Genomic DNA, 16,329 nt, shown 5'->3' with positions numbered 1-16,329 from the left:
CAAAACAATGAGGAGACTGCTGAAGTGGAGCAGGAGCTGGAGGAGCTCAGGCAGACCTGATTTTATGTTTTTTTGTGATTTTAGGTCCATTGTGTTAATACAGTATGTCACAATGAAAAAATAACTGTACAGACACACATGTGAGGTTGTGGTGAAAATAGTGACATCAAACAAGGCAAGGTAAATAGTTTTTAAGGTGAAATATAATAGTAAAATCAAAAATAGTCAAAAACGGCCAATCATACCCCAGACCCCAGAGGTAGGGACATGCACATGATTATAGAGGGCCAGGGGCTCAAAGTCAGAAAAGGGCAGTACATGCCCGCACCAATTTTTTTTAGGCCTTAATAACACAATATGTAGATTATTCATTTATGTAAAATTAATAAACAAAGTCCTTTAGAAAGCTAACTACTTAGCTTTGTATCCTGTGTAGCTGTGAGTGATACGCAGTTGCCATTTCTTTTGTGTCAACAAGTTATTGTCAACATGAGTTTATTCACATTATCATAATACTGAGGTTTGGAAAACATGCAATTCAGCTGCAATTCTTAAAAAGCAATAAAACACTGGTTTATTATTAGGCTGTTTATTGGAGGGCAAGTGCAAACTAGAAATACAGACTACACATCTAAACATGTGACAAAACCAAGAAATGACTACTGTGACTGTTAGTAGAGCAACATGTTTACAACAGCAAAGTCACAGTAAACTCAATATCTGGAAGAAGTTGAAGATTTGTGGCAGATAAACAGCCGACACAGACAGCTGTCAGATAATTCTTAACTCTCATTAACAAGCAGTTAGTTTAACAAGCACAAATGGGTGCTTTTCTGATATATGACTCATATTTAAGCACGTTGAATCAGTGGAAGGCGACTTGTTAGCCCCCACAAGGAAGTTATGTTAATGGATTTATAACTCACAAAGGTTCAAGTCGCTCCACTGTCACGTCTCATCTACATGCGTGGTGGAGTTCTGATGAGGTAGCGGCTTCTCACTTTCTCTCTCTCTCTCTCTCTCTCTCTCGCTCTCTCTCTCTCTCTCTCTCTCGCTCTCTCTCTCTCTCTCTCTTTGTCTTCAAAATAAGAGCTTTACATTGCACCCCACTGGAGTTTAAAACTGGGTTCTTAGCGGGGGGGCTTTTAATTTGAGAGTGGCGACCGTTTATAGAGAGTGACAGAGCGGAGCAGCAGACAGAGAAAAGGCGGAAATCCCAGGGGGGACAAATTGAATAATTTGAGACACAATTAATAATTTTTGAACAATGCAGTAGCATTTATTGAAAGCACAATGTAAGCGGTGGTCATTATAGTCGCGCAATAATGTGCTATTTACATCTTTAAAGATTTAGTCCCCCCCCTCTCCAATTCTTACAAATGGTTGAGTCCCCCCCACACTCTTTCCAAAGAGCGGAGCTAGCAGCTGCAGCAGCGTGTGGACGGAGCCTGCTACTCACACCGTGCTTCACGGGGTGGGAGGTCTATACCACACAGACATAGTTACATAAGTTACAACAACACACATCCCATTTACTAAAAGCGCCAGGTCCAGGCTGTCTGCAACATTTATCCTGCATTGTTCAAAAGCCTGCTCAATTAGGAGTGCTGTTAAGTTAAGTTAAAAGCTACAGATAGTGATAGTCACAGACAGAGAGGAGGGAGAGGACAGGACAGGACAAGAGCACTAACTCTCTAACTGTAGAACAGAATACATACAGTTTTGTGGCATAGTTGTCAGATGTTTGTTGACAACACAATAAATATATATTTTTGAGAAATAGTTTTATGTTGGATTATTCTTTAAGGTATTTCCTTTAGTTTTGGGATAGTTTGGAGCTTTTACCTCTTGTAAAGATATTTAATGGACTGTGGTGGAAGTTAGAACAGTGAACAAAGGTATTATGTCAGATGTGTTCACATAAAGTGTATTATTGCCACCTTCCACCTAATACCACTGTTTTGTATTGCTGGGTGAATAAACAAGAACTTGTATACAGGTATGGTAAGGGCTAATACAGTATAATGCAATTATTGTAATTATCATTACTTTTGATAACATTTTTTAAAACATTTGATTTGAACATGCTGACAGTGCAAGAGTGCAACACTGCCAGAGAGAGAGTGAGAGAGAGAGAGAAAATATCATAATCTGATATCTTTCATCTGGAAAAAGGCGTTATCTGATTATGAGAAATCTGATAAACAAACTTAGATGTTTGCCTGATAATTAGTTTATTCATTGCATGTGTACGTGTTAATTTGATTTCAGTCATTTTGTTTTAAATCTAGACATGTGCAGGTGGACTCAGCCAGTGCTAAGAAAGGTCTTCTGCCTGCCTATTGGAGAAATAGAGACTAAAGTGTCAAATTGCGGTAAAAGATGCTGTATAAAAGACAGGTTACAACTTTTATTCCTTGTCCCCCCCTGGAATTATTCTCTAAAATGTTACTGTTTATTGTCCCCCCCAACTATGACTTGGGATTTTCGCCCCTGGGCTCAACACACTCACAACAATAATACCGCGGTATAAAAACGGTAATTATACCGTTTTTATACCGCCGTATTTTACATCGCTTTGCACAACAGGATTTTATTTATTCATTTAAAAAACACACAAAAAGGGCACTTTATAATAGGAGGTAAAAAGGGCAGGGGCTCAAGCACCCCCTGGGCCTTATATGTGCACGTGCCTGCCCAGAGGGTTAATCACACGACAGACTTCAACCACCAAACAGAAAAGTTTTCCGCTTGGGGCGGTAATCTAGTTCCATTTAACATATCACAACATCCCCTCTGTTTAGCTTACGACACTCCAAGGATCAAGAACAACATGTTTCAACCTTACTGCGTGGGGGGGCAACATTTCAGTCAAAACTAACTCTAGTGCTTATTTCAAAACATTAAGCATTACCTGCCAAACATAAACACATGGAAATTATTGCATCTTTAACCTTATCTCAGTTTGCAGCATAGAATCTCTATAATTCTATTAGATTACTCATTTTCTGAATGCAACACATTTACCACATCTGAACATATAAACTCATTTGAACATATTTCATTTAAATGCAACATGGGTACAATCTTTTTTTTTTTTTTTCAACGGCCTGTCACTGTTAGACGTAGTCCTTGTAGTGAGCTGGTTTGACTACATGTCTTCCAAACCTTGTTCGCATTGGCACTTTGACTTCAGTCCCACAAGTTGGTGTGTCCTGTCTTTGCTCACTGTGACTCTCGTGGTCTTTATCCAGTGTTGCCAGCTCCGCAAAACGGATTCTTTTTACAGTCTCTGTCTGTTGCATCTCTGTGTAGTATGGCCCGCGCAGATGGCTCCTGTTGCATCTTATCTTGTTTCCATGTGGTGTTTGGATAATGTAGCTCCATGACTCGCTGCACTTCTGTAGAACAACTGCTGGGTGCCATCTCTGTTTCTCCTTGTTCCAGACAGTCACGTGCTGTCCAGGATGGAGTGGAGGGAGTTCTCTGCGAGAGCTGCGGTCATGGTGTACCTTCATTGCAGCTGCTCTGTGAGCTAGATGCTGTCGGTGTCCCTCTTTTCCTGGGTCTGTGCGGCTTGGTAGCAGGGTGGTGACTGGTCTGCCAAAGAGAAGTTCTGCAGGTGATGGCAGTTTGCTGTCAGCAGGTGTCACTCTTACCTGCAGCAAAGCAATGTGAAGGTTATCTTTGTTTTGAATCGTTTTCTTCACGATTACCTTGATGTGTCTTACATGCCTTTCAATGAATCCATTGCTTTTTGGGTAATTGGGTGAGCTGGTAATGTGTCTTACTCCCCAAACTGTCATTACTTTTTTGAAGGCTTATCCTGTGTATTGTGGTCCGTTATCGGTCACCATTTCATCCGGACGTCCAAATAAAGACATATATGTTTGAATCTTCTGTGCGACTGCATGGCTGGATACTGGAGTGGGCATTTCATCCAAAAGTGGATATTTGGAGTATCTGTCCACAGTCAACAGGAACTGATGACCATTGACTTTAAACAGGTCAGAGGCTACTGACTGCCATGGCTTAGACGGTGTGTCATGTGGTGTGAGGGGTTCTTCAGGATTTGCGTCTTGATGTTCTGCACATACACTGCATGACTTACAGGTCTTTTCAATATCCTTGGGGGGCGGCTGTGGCTCAGTGGGTAGAGCGGGTCGCCTAGTGATCGGAAGGTCATCAATTCGAATCCCGGCTCCCCCTAGTTGCATGTCGAAGTGTCCTTGAACAAGATACTGAACCCCAAATTGCTCCTGATGAGCAGTTGGCGCCTTGCATGGCAGCCTCCGTCATCAGTGTGTGAATGTGGCACGTGTTGTACAGCGCTTTGAGCTGTCAGTAGACTGGAAAAGCGCTATAAAAATGCAGACCATTTACCTTGTTCATCTTTATCCAGTAGATGCTTTCTCTGGCCAGCCGCCGCGTTTTTTCTATACCTTGATGGCCCACATGTAGTTGGGTCAAGATGTCCCTGCACATGGAATCTGGGATGAGTATCTGTCTGCCCTTGAATATGACTCCTGACTCCATGGCAAGTTCATCTCTGAAAGACCAATATGCACACAGGTCTCTGGTTATGTCCTTTATGTTTTCTGGCCATCCTTGGTTGATAAGTTCTTTCAGTTCTCTGAGTTTTGGGTCATCGGCAGTCTGTTTGAAGTTTATTATGGCTATGGTGTATCTCTCTGGGTCTTCTATTTCAGCGTTGATTCCATCTATGCGCTCGTCCAGCTGTATGTCGCCATCGTTTTCAGGGTTTGGCAAACGGCTGAGAGTGTCTGCCAGGATCATCTCTACTCCAGGTCTTTATCTGACTTCATAGTTGTACCCCTGGGTCTTGATCAGCATGCGCTGGAGACGTGGTTGTGCTGTGTGCAAAGGCTTTGCACAGATGGTGACTAGTGGCTTGTGATCTGTTATCACAGTGAATGCCTTCCCATACAAGTGTGGTATCGCTGCATGCCGTATACTATTGCTAGCATTTCTCTTTCTATGTTACTGTACCTTGACTGGCAGTCTGTCAGAGTCTTTGATCCAAAAGCGATGGGTCTGTTATTCTGCACCAGCGCTAATCCTATACCTTTTTGTGACGCGTCCACTTCAAGTGTCAGAGGTGTGCTTGCAACATAGTATTTCAGACATGCCCCCTCAGCAATGGCTGATTTCAGCTCCTCAAAACATTTCTGATGGTCAGCTTCCCATGACCACAGCGCTTCGTTTTTTAGCAGTCCTCTCAAGGTGTGCACTTTGTCTGCAAACTTTGGTATGTACGCTGCGAGATATGTAAGCATTCCCATGAATCTGTGTAGTTCATCTTTGTTTTGGGGGGTTGGCATTTTCTGAATGTCTCTTATTTTTGCAAAGTCAGGTTTTATGCCATTTTCTTTGTACAAGTTCCCAAAGAATGAGATGCTTTTCTGCTTAATGGCACATTTCTCACTGTTGAACACCATACCTGCTTTCTGCTGCTCTCTCCATCAGGTTGATCAGGTTTCTGTCGTGATCTTCTTCATCTTTTCCGCATACTGCGATGTCATCAGCTATACTGATCACGCCGTGGAGCCCCTCGAGGATCCGGTCCACCCTGGCCTGAAAGAAATCTTGTGACACACTTAGACCAAAAGGCAGACGTTTCCAGCAGTATCTGCCAAATGGAGTGCGAAATGTTGGGAGTCTGCATCCACGTGTATTGACCAGTGTCCTGCTTTGGCATCCAGCTTGCTGAATATCTTTGCGTTTGCAAACTTTGGGTTTAGTTCCTCCACAGTCGGAATTTTTGTGGGCATCTTTTCAGGCTGGAGTTGAGTTTTTGTGGGTCTAGAAATATCCGTAAGGATCCATCCTTCTTAGTACTGTATGCCAGGCTGGAGTACCAGTCGGTGTGCTGTTCTGCTTTCTGCAGTACATCCTGTTCGTCAAGTTTGTTCAACTCCTCTTGAAGTTTGTCTTTGATGTGGATGCTGCACTTCCGTGGAGGGTCTATGAACGGCTCTGCATCATCTTTCAAGACGAGTTTTGCAGGCCCCTTGAAATTCCCTATCTTGTCAAACTGATTTGGATATGTTCTCTTAAGGTCCTCACAGGAAGTTATTTTTTAGCATCTTTTGTTGTGGTTTGTCTTTTATATCATCATGCATTATTCCTTTTACGGTGTCCACATGCACAGTCACCAGATTTAGCAGTTCACTTGTGGGCAGTCCAATCACCCATGGCCATGGTACGTCCACATAGAACATAGAACTTTGCACTGCTCCATTAGGAGTCCTTGTATTGACATGAAATGTTTATGGTTCCAAGACAGGGAATCTAATGACCGCTGTAGGCAGACAGCCTCATGTTGTTTTTCTTCAGTCTTTTGTATGCTCTTGCCTCGTTGCCATACATTTGTCTAAATGTCCTCAGTGGGAGGGTATTCCCTGATGGTCCTATGTCTATTTTTAGACGAAGCGTGTGTCCATTACCTGGGACATCAGGTGGCCTGATATTCAGTGTGGTGTAGGCCTCCTCTCTGGGTGGTCTGCTGTCGATGTTGTGCATACATTTATCACTGATTGTAATGGAATGGAATCGTTGCTGATACAAGTGCTCATCTGGGTCATAACTGTCAACCACATCAATTTTTGATTCGTACTGTAACTTGTGTCCTTTCTTGTATGCCTGGTGGTTGAAATACTTGCTTTGGGGTGGGCGAGACTTACTTCTTTTCCTTGTGTCAAAGTCTTGTTTTTGTTGTTGTTGCTGCTGTCTGGTTTACTTACAGCATCTTGCCCAATGTCCTTTCCTGCCGCATTCCTTGCAGATATCATGGAACGCGGGACACTGGCGCGGTTGATGGCTCATGCTACAGTTGTGGCAAGTTGGAAACATTTTGCTACATCAATCTTTTTCCATTCTTCAACAATTATCTCTTTTAGAGACTGGATGCTGAATGGAGAGTGATGCTCAACTTGTCTCTTCAGAATTCCCCATAGGTGTTCAGTTGGGTTCTGATCAGGAGACATACTTGGCCACTTAATCACTTTCACCCTGTTCTTCTTCAGAAATCCAACAGTGGCCTTAGATGTGTGTTTAGGATCATCGTCATGTTGGAAAAGTGCACGACAACCAAGGGCACGAAGTGATGGTAGCAGGGGTCGCGTTAACCGAATATTTTCCGTCATTGACCGTTTTTTTTAAACGGTGACGGAAAAATCTGAGGGCCATCCGTCATTTTGACAGATTGCAATTCCCACCCCTGACCACTTGGTGGCGAAGAGCATATTACAGTAATTGGCTCTTGTAGAAGAAGAAAAGTAGAAAAGAAGAAAAATGTCACGGAGCGCGAAAAATGTTTGGAGCGTGTCTGTGACCACTATGGGTCACAGACCGGTGCCGCTGATCCACTGGTGCAGAAGGAGCGCATGCTGCGGGATTTCCTATCGCTGAAGTGGGTGCTTGCAGGATCAGGAAACCCCTCGTTCAGAGAGTCTTGCCGACTTCTGATCACTTCACTTGGAGAAATGTTCCCTGCTTTCAAAACTTTGGCTGAAGTGGCGCTTGTGATTCCAGTTTCCAGTGTGGCAGCAGAGCGCGAATTCAGTCTCCAGAACAACATCAAAACAGCCATGAGAAGTCGTCTGTCCGAGGAAAAAGTCCAAAACCTCATGACAATAGCCTCTGCAGCAGTCTCACTTGAGACATTTGATTACGCGCAAGCAGGCACGCGATTCAAGTCCATGCAGACCAGGAGGAAGGTGTGAGACTGTGTGTTTAGGCCACAGGTAAACTGTTCATATTTCACTATTCATTGTTCATATGTAGCTACTGGGGCCACACAGTCAGATGTTTTTGTTACTGCGGAGAAAAAGTTGCATATTCTTCTGCTTGATGTGTGTATCCACGGTGTGGATTATTTGTTCAGCTTGTTTGGACTGAATATTAATTAAAATTAATTAAAATTAAATGCAATTGAATATGTCATTATTATCATTTGAAAAATTAAAGTGACCGGTAAAAATAGATTATGACGGGATTTTTATTACCCTGTCAGTCAAAATGACAGACAACGAAAAAGTCTAACGCAACCTCTGGATGGTAGCATCTTTTCTTTCAGTATAGAGCAGTACATCTGTGAATTCATGATGCCATCAATTAAATGCAGCTCCCTGACACCAGCTGCATTTATGCAACCCCACATAAGGACACTGCCACCACCATGTTTCACTGTAGGCACCATGCATTTTTCTTTGTATTCCTCACCGTTGCGACGCCATACAGTTTTGAAGCCATCAGTTCCAAAAACATTTATCTTGGTCTCATCACTCCAAAGTATATAGTCCCAGTAGTCTTCGTCTTTGTCAGCATGGGCCCTGGCAAACTCTAGGCAGGCTTTTTTGTGCCTGGGCTTAAGGAGAGGCTTCTGTCAGGGATGGCACCCATGCATGCCATTCCTCTGCAGTGTACGCCGTATTGTGTCATGGGAAATAGTCACCCCAGTTTAGCTGTCTACTTCCTTGGATAACTGCAGTGAACTTGCATGCCGATTTTCTTTGACTCTTCTCATCAGAAGATGCTCCTGACGAGGTGTTAACTTCCGTGGACGACCTGGATGTCTCTGTGAGATGGTTGCAGTTTCATCTTTTTTAAGCTTTTGTACCACTTTTGCTACAGTATTCTGACTGATAAGTAAAGCTTTGCTGATTTTCTTGCCTTCACCTTTGTAGTGTAAAGAAATTATTTTTTTTCTTAGGTCTTGAGACATTTCTCTTCCATGTGGTGCCATTGCTAACAACATGAAATGGGAAGGGTTTTTCTACACCCTTTTATAGTCAACTGTCTGCTGGACACCTGTCTAATGAATGATTATTGTTAAATTACACATTTGTAGTATTTTGCCTTGCTCCAGAGACTTTCAGTAGGGTGTACTAATTTTTGCATCACCCTAATTTGAGTTAAACTGAAACTGTTGTTCTCTAAGTTATATTATTAACCTTACTTTCATGTTATAAGTTAAACAGATGTTATATAAAACTGAGTTTTGTCAACATTTTGGAAATTGTTTTTGTGTTCATTGACATATTTTTTTAAATTGTACTTTTCGAAGAGGGTGTACTTATTTACGCTGAGCACTGTAGGTCGTTTCTCAGAGCATCATGTGGGGTGCTAGCTATTATGAGCTCGATGAGACGCTCATTTAGCTCTTCATCAGTGAACTGACATTTTAGCGCCAAAGTCCTGGTCCTAGTTACAAAGTCATCAATGCATTCATCTGGCTTTTGTCTGAACTGCATTAAGTGGAGCCTGTGAATCCTTAAGTTCACATTTAATTTAAGCTGATCTTCGAAAAATATCCACGTTCCCCACGTCTCGTTCCCGCTAGCCACTTAGCTTGGTTCCCACTCACCACAATTGGCGATCGGGAAGTTATCCTCAGACAGTTTCTCTCGGGAATCACTCCGTGCGAGCAGACAGTTGTGTCGGTTTCATAGGTAATCCATAACCACTGCCACCGTGTTGTGTTAATCAAGAGTCAATGATGAGGACTTGGTTAGACGATTCACGTTACTTTACTTAGGCATATCAGATCATCCAGTATAGTACAAGTACACCACGTATACCTACGCTGCTTACGTACTTAGGTAAACTCATATCACTCCACTTAAGCGGTAATCTAGTTCTATTTAACATATCACAACAATCACCACTGTCATCTCCATCAACACACATCTGTAATCTCGTTCCATTTAACATATCACAACAATCACCACTGTCATCTCCATCAACATACAGCTGACTGACTGTGAGCTTCATCCTCCATCATCTTCATCACTGATCAGACTGAGTGTGTGTGTGTGTGTGTGTGTGTGTGTGTGTGAACGGAGGGAAATCTAAAACTTCTGTTCTAGATTTAAATGTAATAAACGCAGAAAAAAAAACACATGAACTGACCTCAGAGCCTCCAGTCGACAGTTTGGACTCTCCAGTCCAGAACACAGCAGCTTCACTCGTGAATCATTCAGGTTGTTGTAACTCAGGTCCAGATATCTCAGATGTGAGGGGTTGGACTTCAGAGCTGAGGTGACGACTTCACAGTGAGTCTCTGAGAGTCCACAGTTCTTCAGTCTATGAATACAGATAATAAAACATTTAAATCAGATAAAATCTGACTCTTTACTTGAAAACAGACTCTATACATTTTGCATCACAAAGCACATGAACATGAGCAGCTGTAGCTCAGCTGGTCAGCTGTTCGGCCTGAGCTCAGTCAGCGATCACAAGGTTTGTAGTCTGAAACTTGAGCTCCTCAGCTCCACATGATGTGCTGTTTTATTTGTGTCCAACAAACTGATGTGAGTGCTTTTAAAGTGCCATATAAATAAACATAAATACATGTTGAAGAGTCCTTGAGGGAAATAATGAAGCAGAAATGAAAGTTTAGGACAGGGATGTCATGGTTACGGCCCGCGGGCCTGACCCGGCCGATTGTACATCACATCCGGCCCATGATTGATATGGGAGAGCATTTTTTTTAATCTAATTTTTTAATTTTTATTTACCGTATTAAAACGAATATAGGATGAGGGTTTTTTCGATGAAAATTATGTGAAAAAGTGGGGTCGTCTTATAATCGGGGTCGTCCTATATTCAGGTCAATACGGTAATTTTCGTGGAATCCGTCAGTTGGTCTGTTGCTGCTGCCCACCTCAGCTGCTGCAGCGCCGTACACTGACCAGTATGCTGACAGCTACGATAGACTAGTCGCTATCAAGATGTTGTCAAAAAAGAGAAAGGTCGACACTGAAGGTCGCATTTTTCAGGATAGATGGAAAGAAAAATATTTCTTTTGGGAAGTAGGAGGCGAACCCATGTGTCTTATTTGTTCTCAACAAGTGGCTGTAGCAAAGGAGTATAATATCAAACGACACTATGAGACCCACACCAAGAAGTACAGCAAGTACACAGGGCAACGTAGGACTTAAAAGCTAAACGAGCTAGCATACATACCATACCCTACAGAAACAGCAAGTCGTATTCTCCAAATGTCGAGATACACATGAAGGTTCGTTTTATTTTTATACATAACTTCTTCAACTCTTCCTTTTTATTTTTATTGCACTCTTTCTGAAAGAGTAGTGTCTCAATTTCGTTATAACTATACATTTTATTTCATTTTAAGGGGCAGTGATGGCAAGCTACATTATCGCTTGGGAAATTGCAAAGGCATCCAAGCCTTTCTCAGAGGATGCATTCGTCAAGACCTGCATGCTAAAGGCAGCCGAGCTAGTGTGTCCTGACAAGCGACAAGCTTTAGCTAACATAAGCTTATCGAGGCCTACAGTGACGGAGAGAGTTGAAGAACTTTCTGGGGATTTGAAGAGTCAACTAAAAGACAAGGTTAAGTCCTTCATGGCATTCTCTATTGCTCTCGATGAGAGCACTGCTGTGACTGATGTAGCCAAATTAGCGATATTATTCGCGGATGCTTCCCTGAATGTCACTGAGGAGTTTGTTTCAGTTGTGCCAATGACAGACACCACCACAGCGAACAACGTGTTTGTTAGCCTTGTCGGGGCTCTGGACAATCTGGAGGTGAACTTGAGTCTATGATAGGAAGAAAGGCCAGAGTGGTTGTGAGGCGCATGCGGCTAATCCAGAGCAAGTATTCTGGAACTTTCACTGTATAATGCACCAAGAGGCTTTGTGCTGCAAGAGTCTGAGAATGGACCATGTTATGCATGTTGTTATTGACACTGTGAATTTGATCAGAGCCAGAGGACTTAACCATAGGCAATTTGACGCTTTTTTATTGGAAAATGACATTCATCATGGCCCTCCCTATCGCACCAATGTGCGTTGGTTGAGGCGAGGTGCAGTGCTCAAACATTTCTACATATTACGCACAGAGATAGCTGAGTTCATGCAGGGTAAAGGGAAGCCTGCGGTGGAATTGGACGACCCAGAATGGACCAGGGACCTTGCCTTTTTAGTGGACATTACCGAAAACCTAAATGTCTTGAATGTTAATATGCAAGGCCACTGAGTATTACGATATTGTCCGTGCGTTTCAAAATAAACTTGCGTTATAGAAGACGCAGCTCTGCAAGCGCAATGCAGTCCACTTCCCCTGTCTAAAATCTCTGCCTGTCAGTCATCAGAGTATGGACAAGTATGCAAACTTGCTTGCCGGACTCATGCATGAATTTGAAAATCGATTCACGGTTTTCACTGAACTGGAAAAGGACTTTGCGCTTTTTCGCTCTCCATTCACGACGGACGCTTCTGAGTTCCCATAGGCGATGCAAATGGAACTGATAGAACTGCAGTGGTGCGCGCTGTTGAAGGATAAGTACGCATCTGTTGCAATCGAATCATTCTACCAATCCTTGCCACCAGAGTACCCAATTATCACGGCCTTTGCAGGTAAAATACTTTGCATGTTCGGGACAACATTTTTATGTGAGCAGGCCTTTTCCGTGATGAGTATTAATAAATCGAAAGTGCGTAATCGTCTGACACATGGACATCTCAATGATGTTATGAAAATAGCCACTGCCCAGAACCTGTCCCTCGATATGGACAAGCTGGTGAAAGTTAAAAGGGGTCTGGCCTCGACAAGTAAAATGTAGCTGATGTAGGCTTGTCTCCCCATTTATCATAATCCTGTGTGATATGGGGAGGAGAGAATAAAAGGGGCTGGGGTTGACTGATGTAAGCTGTACAGTAGGCTAGTGCCATAGACATGGGTGTGTGGAAATGTGTGTTGGAGTTTACTGGTGATAACTGGCAAAGTTAATGTGCCATCTGTTATTGAGCCAATGTAATGTTTTAAGATGGGTCATATTTGGCTGTTTTTTCAAGAACCTTTTTGTTTTACTAATTCCTACCAGATGTTATGTCACTTGGCCTATTGTTAGGTTACTTTATTCTGGCACTTACTTTCTGTGACTCGTTTAGGCCTACTTGGCCTGGCCTTCTTTTAATTGGCCTAATTATGCACTGGCATGTTTTCATGTGCAAGCCTTCAATAAATATGATCACAGTAATTTACAGTTTACACTTGTGTTATTTATAGGAAATGTGTTTTGTTGGCACCTAGTCTATTTTGTTGCATTTCTCATTTATAAATATAGGCTACTTGCATGGATAGGACAATGTTACGTTTTTAGAGGGTAACTTGCTTCATGCTGCTATATAATTGTAGGCCTCATTGTGAGGCTATTGTGGTGCCAATGCAATTTCTTTTTGATGTGTAGGCCTTCATGAATAATTTCAAGCAGCATATCCATGTGTTGAGTCAGTGTTTGGTCTTTCAGGCCGAAAGTGTAATTCGGCCCCCTAGGGACTCACTTGAAAAAAATCTGGCCCCCTGACCAATTTCACCCTGGCATCCCTGGTTAAATGTGTCAGATGTTAGTTTACAGGGTGCTGTGATTTATATTGGTTCAGCTTCATGTTCACATGATGATCAGTGAACTGTGAAGTCACTGTAGGTTGGAACTGCACTCGTATGTATTTACCTCACTTATGTGTTTGTGTGTATTTTCTCAATCTTTGATGCATTCTATTCTGTCGCTCCATCTACTTTTCATCTCCCATTTCATTCATTTAATGCCTCCCACTGCACAAACACAAGAATTACAACTAAACATTCTGTTATTATCATTTTATGGGGAATAATTTAGTGTAATGTTTTGGAAACAAGACGACTTCATGTCATTTCTACTCTGAGCTTGGTGATGATCATTTATTCAATCAGCAGGTTTAATACTTGTTTTGGTAAATGTGTATAGTGTTGAAGTTTTATATTATTCATGTGTGTAAAGTGTTGATCTTTAATACTGAAGGCTTCAGCTTTACCTCACTTCATCATGTTTAACACATCTGGACTTACACAGCCTTTCTACAGTTCCTCACAGCTGGAATCAATCTCTGTCGTCCCTGGTGTGATGTGTTGTACTTCTTCAGGTTCAAGTTATCCAGAACCTCCTCTGACATCTGCAGTATGTAGGCCAGAGCTGAGCAGTCGAACTCAGAGAGTTTCTTCTTTGATCTGTTCTCTGACTTCAGGAACTCTTGGATCTCCTGATGGACTGAGTGGTCATTCATCTCCGTCAGACAGTGCAAGATGTTGATGCTTCTGTCAGGAGAGATCTCATAACTGTTCATCTGCTTCAGGTTGTTGATGGCTCTCTGGATGATTTCTGGACTGTTGTCTGTCTGACCCAGCAGGCCTGCTAAGAGTCTCTGGTTGGACTTCAGAGAGAGGCCATGAAGGAAGCGAACAAACAGGTCCAGGTGGCCATTTTTACTGTACAGGGATTTCTGCATGGCTTTTTTCAGGAGGACGTCCAGAGAAATCTTCCCCAAGAAAGTCTCCATCACCTCTGTGTTCCTGTTGGTGTGACAGTGGAACATGTAGACTGCAGCCAGAAACTCCTGAACGCTCAGATGAACAAAGCAGTAGACTGTTTTCTGGAAGATCACACTCTCTCTTCTGAAGATCTCTGTACAAACTCCTGAGTACACCGAGGCCTCTGTGACATTAAGACCACAGCGCTCCAGGTCTTCTTGGTAGAACATGATGTTTCCTGTCTCCAGATGTTCAAACGCCAGCCTCCCCAGCTTCAGAAGAACTTCCCTGTCAGCCTCCGTCAGCTCCTGTGGACTCGTCTCACGTCCCTCATGGTACTTCTGCTTCTTCCTCTTTGTCTGAACCAGCAGGAAGTGTGAGTACATGTCAGTCAGGGTCTTGGGCAGCTCTCCTCTCTGGTCTGTAGTCAACATGTGGTCCAGAACTGTAGCAGTGATCCAGCAGAAGACTGGGATCAGACACATGATGTGGAGGCTCCTGGAGGTCTTGATGTGTGAGATGATTCTGCTGGACAGATCTTCATCACTGAACCTCCTCCTAAAGTACTCCTCCTTCTGGACGTCAGTGAAGCCTCGTACTTCTGTTACCCTGTCCACACATGAAGGAGGGATCTGATTGGCTGCTGCAGGTCTGGAAGTGATCCAGACGAGAGCCGAGGGAAGCAGCTTCCCCTGGATGAGGTTTGTCAGCAGCACGCTGACTGATGACTTCTGTGTGACATCAGACACGACCTCATGGTTGTTGAAATCCAGTGAAAGTCTGCTTTCATCCAGGCCGTCAAAGATGAAGAGAAGTTTACAGACAGCGAGCTTCTCTGCTGTCACCTTCTGTAATGTTGGATGGAAAACATGGAGCAGCCTGAGAAGACTGTACTGCTCATCTCTGATCAGGTTCAGCTCCCTGAACGACAGCAGAACCAGCAGACTGACATCTTGGTTTTCGGAGCCCTCTGCCCAGTCCAGAGTGAACTTCAGCACCGAGAAGGTTTTTCCAACTCCAGCGACGCCGTTGGTCAGAACAACTCTGATGCGTCTCTGTTGGTCAGGTGAGGCTTTAAAGATGTCGCAGCACCTGATTGGAGTTTCACTGAAGGTGTTCTTCTTGGAAGCTGTCTCAAGCTGCCTCACCTCATGTTGGGTATTAACCTCTTCACTCTGTCCCTCTGTGATGTAGAGCTCAGTGTAGATCCTGCTGAGGAGGGTTCCACTTCCTGTTCCATCACTTCCTTCAGTCACACGTTCACATCTCCTCAGACTGATCTTATGTTCATCTAAAATTTCCTGCAGACCAACATTCACTGAAAAGAGAAAAATGTTGGAGAGAATTTGACAATCTGGGATTATTTTCATGATCAATAACAATCCATCAGTATCAGAATATATAAAGTTTGAGTCTCTTCGGATCTTTTCATTGACTTTGTGTGTAATCTAGACAATCTAGTAATCTGTCCTGGTGTTTGGTCTGAATGCCTCCGAAGTCTCTAAATAAATGTAATGACATGAAGAAGCTGAGATGTTTAAAGCAACATGATGTAACTTTTTGAGGTTAAAGCAGCAGCTTCAGAGTCGTGTTGATGGTCAGGTGTGTTGTAACAGGTGAACGGTGTCTCTGTCACTTGTAGGATCACAGCCTCACATACGTGTTCACTTCAACATGTAATGTCATGATTCCATCATGGCAGCCCAGCGTTTTCCGTGTGAGTGTTTTTGTGTCCCTGTCTGTATTCCTCCTGTGTCTCTCCCCCTGTCTGTGCTGTGTGTGTGCATGTGGGCGGGGCCTCCTCTCCACAGGCAGCACTCTACAATCAAGTCTCCCATAAAGCCACTGGTTTCTTTCCCATGCTCATCGCCAGATCGTTTCGTCAGTCTACGTGGTTGTTTTGAATCCTGGCTTCTTGTATTTTTGCTTGTGAAGCTAATTCTCTTGTGTTTTTGCTACCTCGCTTTAGATAACTGTGCTTGCTGTGCAGTCTC

General features: G+C 43.1%; 1 protein-coding gene across 1 annotated transcript in view; it reads right to left on the bottom strand.

Moving 5' to 3' along the window:
- Positions 1-16,329, bottom strand: part of LOC115595356 (NACHT, LRR and PYD domains-containing protein 12-like) — a gene marked incomplete at its 5' end in the record, with an annotated part of 104,119 nt that overhangs the window by 35,042 nt on the left and 52,748 nt on the right. Inside the window, 1 exon segment of the mRNA XM_030439738.1 lies at positions 9,934-10,107. Coding sequence (XP_030295598.1) covers positions 9,934-10,107 — 174 coding nt within the window.

Source organism: Sparus aurata, chromosome 14, assembly GCF_900880675.1.
Source record: "Sparus aurata chromosome 14, fSpaAur1.1, whole genome shotgun sequence".
Lineage (NCBI taxonomy): Eukaryota > Metazoa > Chordata > Actinopteri > Spariformes > Sparidae > Sparus > Sparus aurata.
Note: the sequence above shows the minus strand (reverse complement) of the source record. Positions and strands in the feature narration are given on the sequence as shown.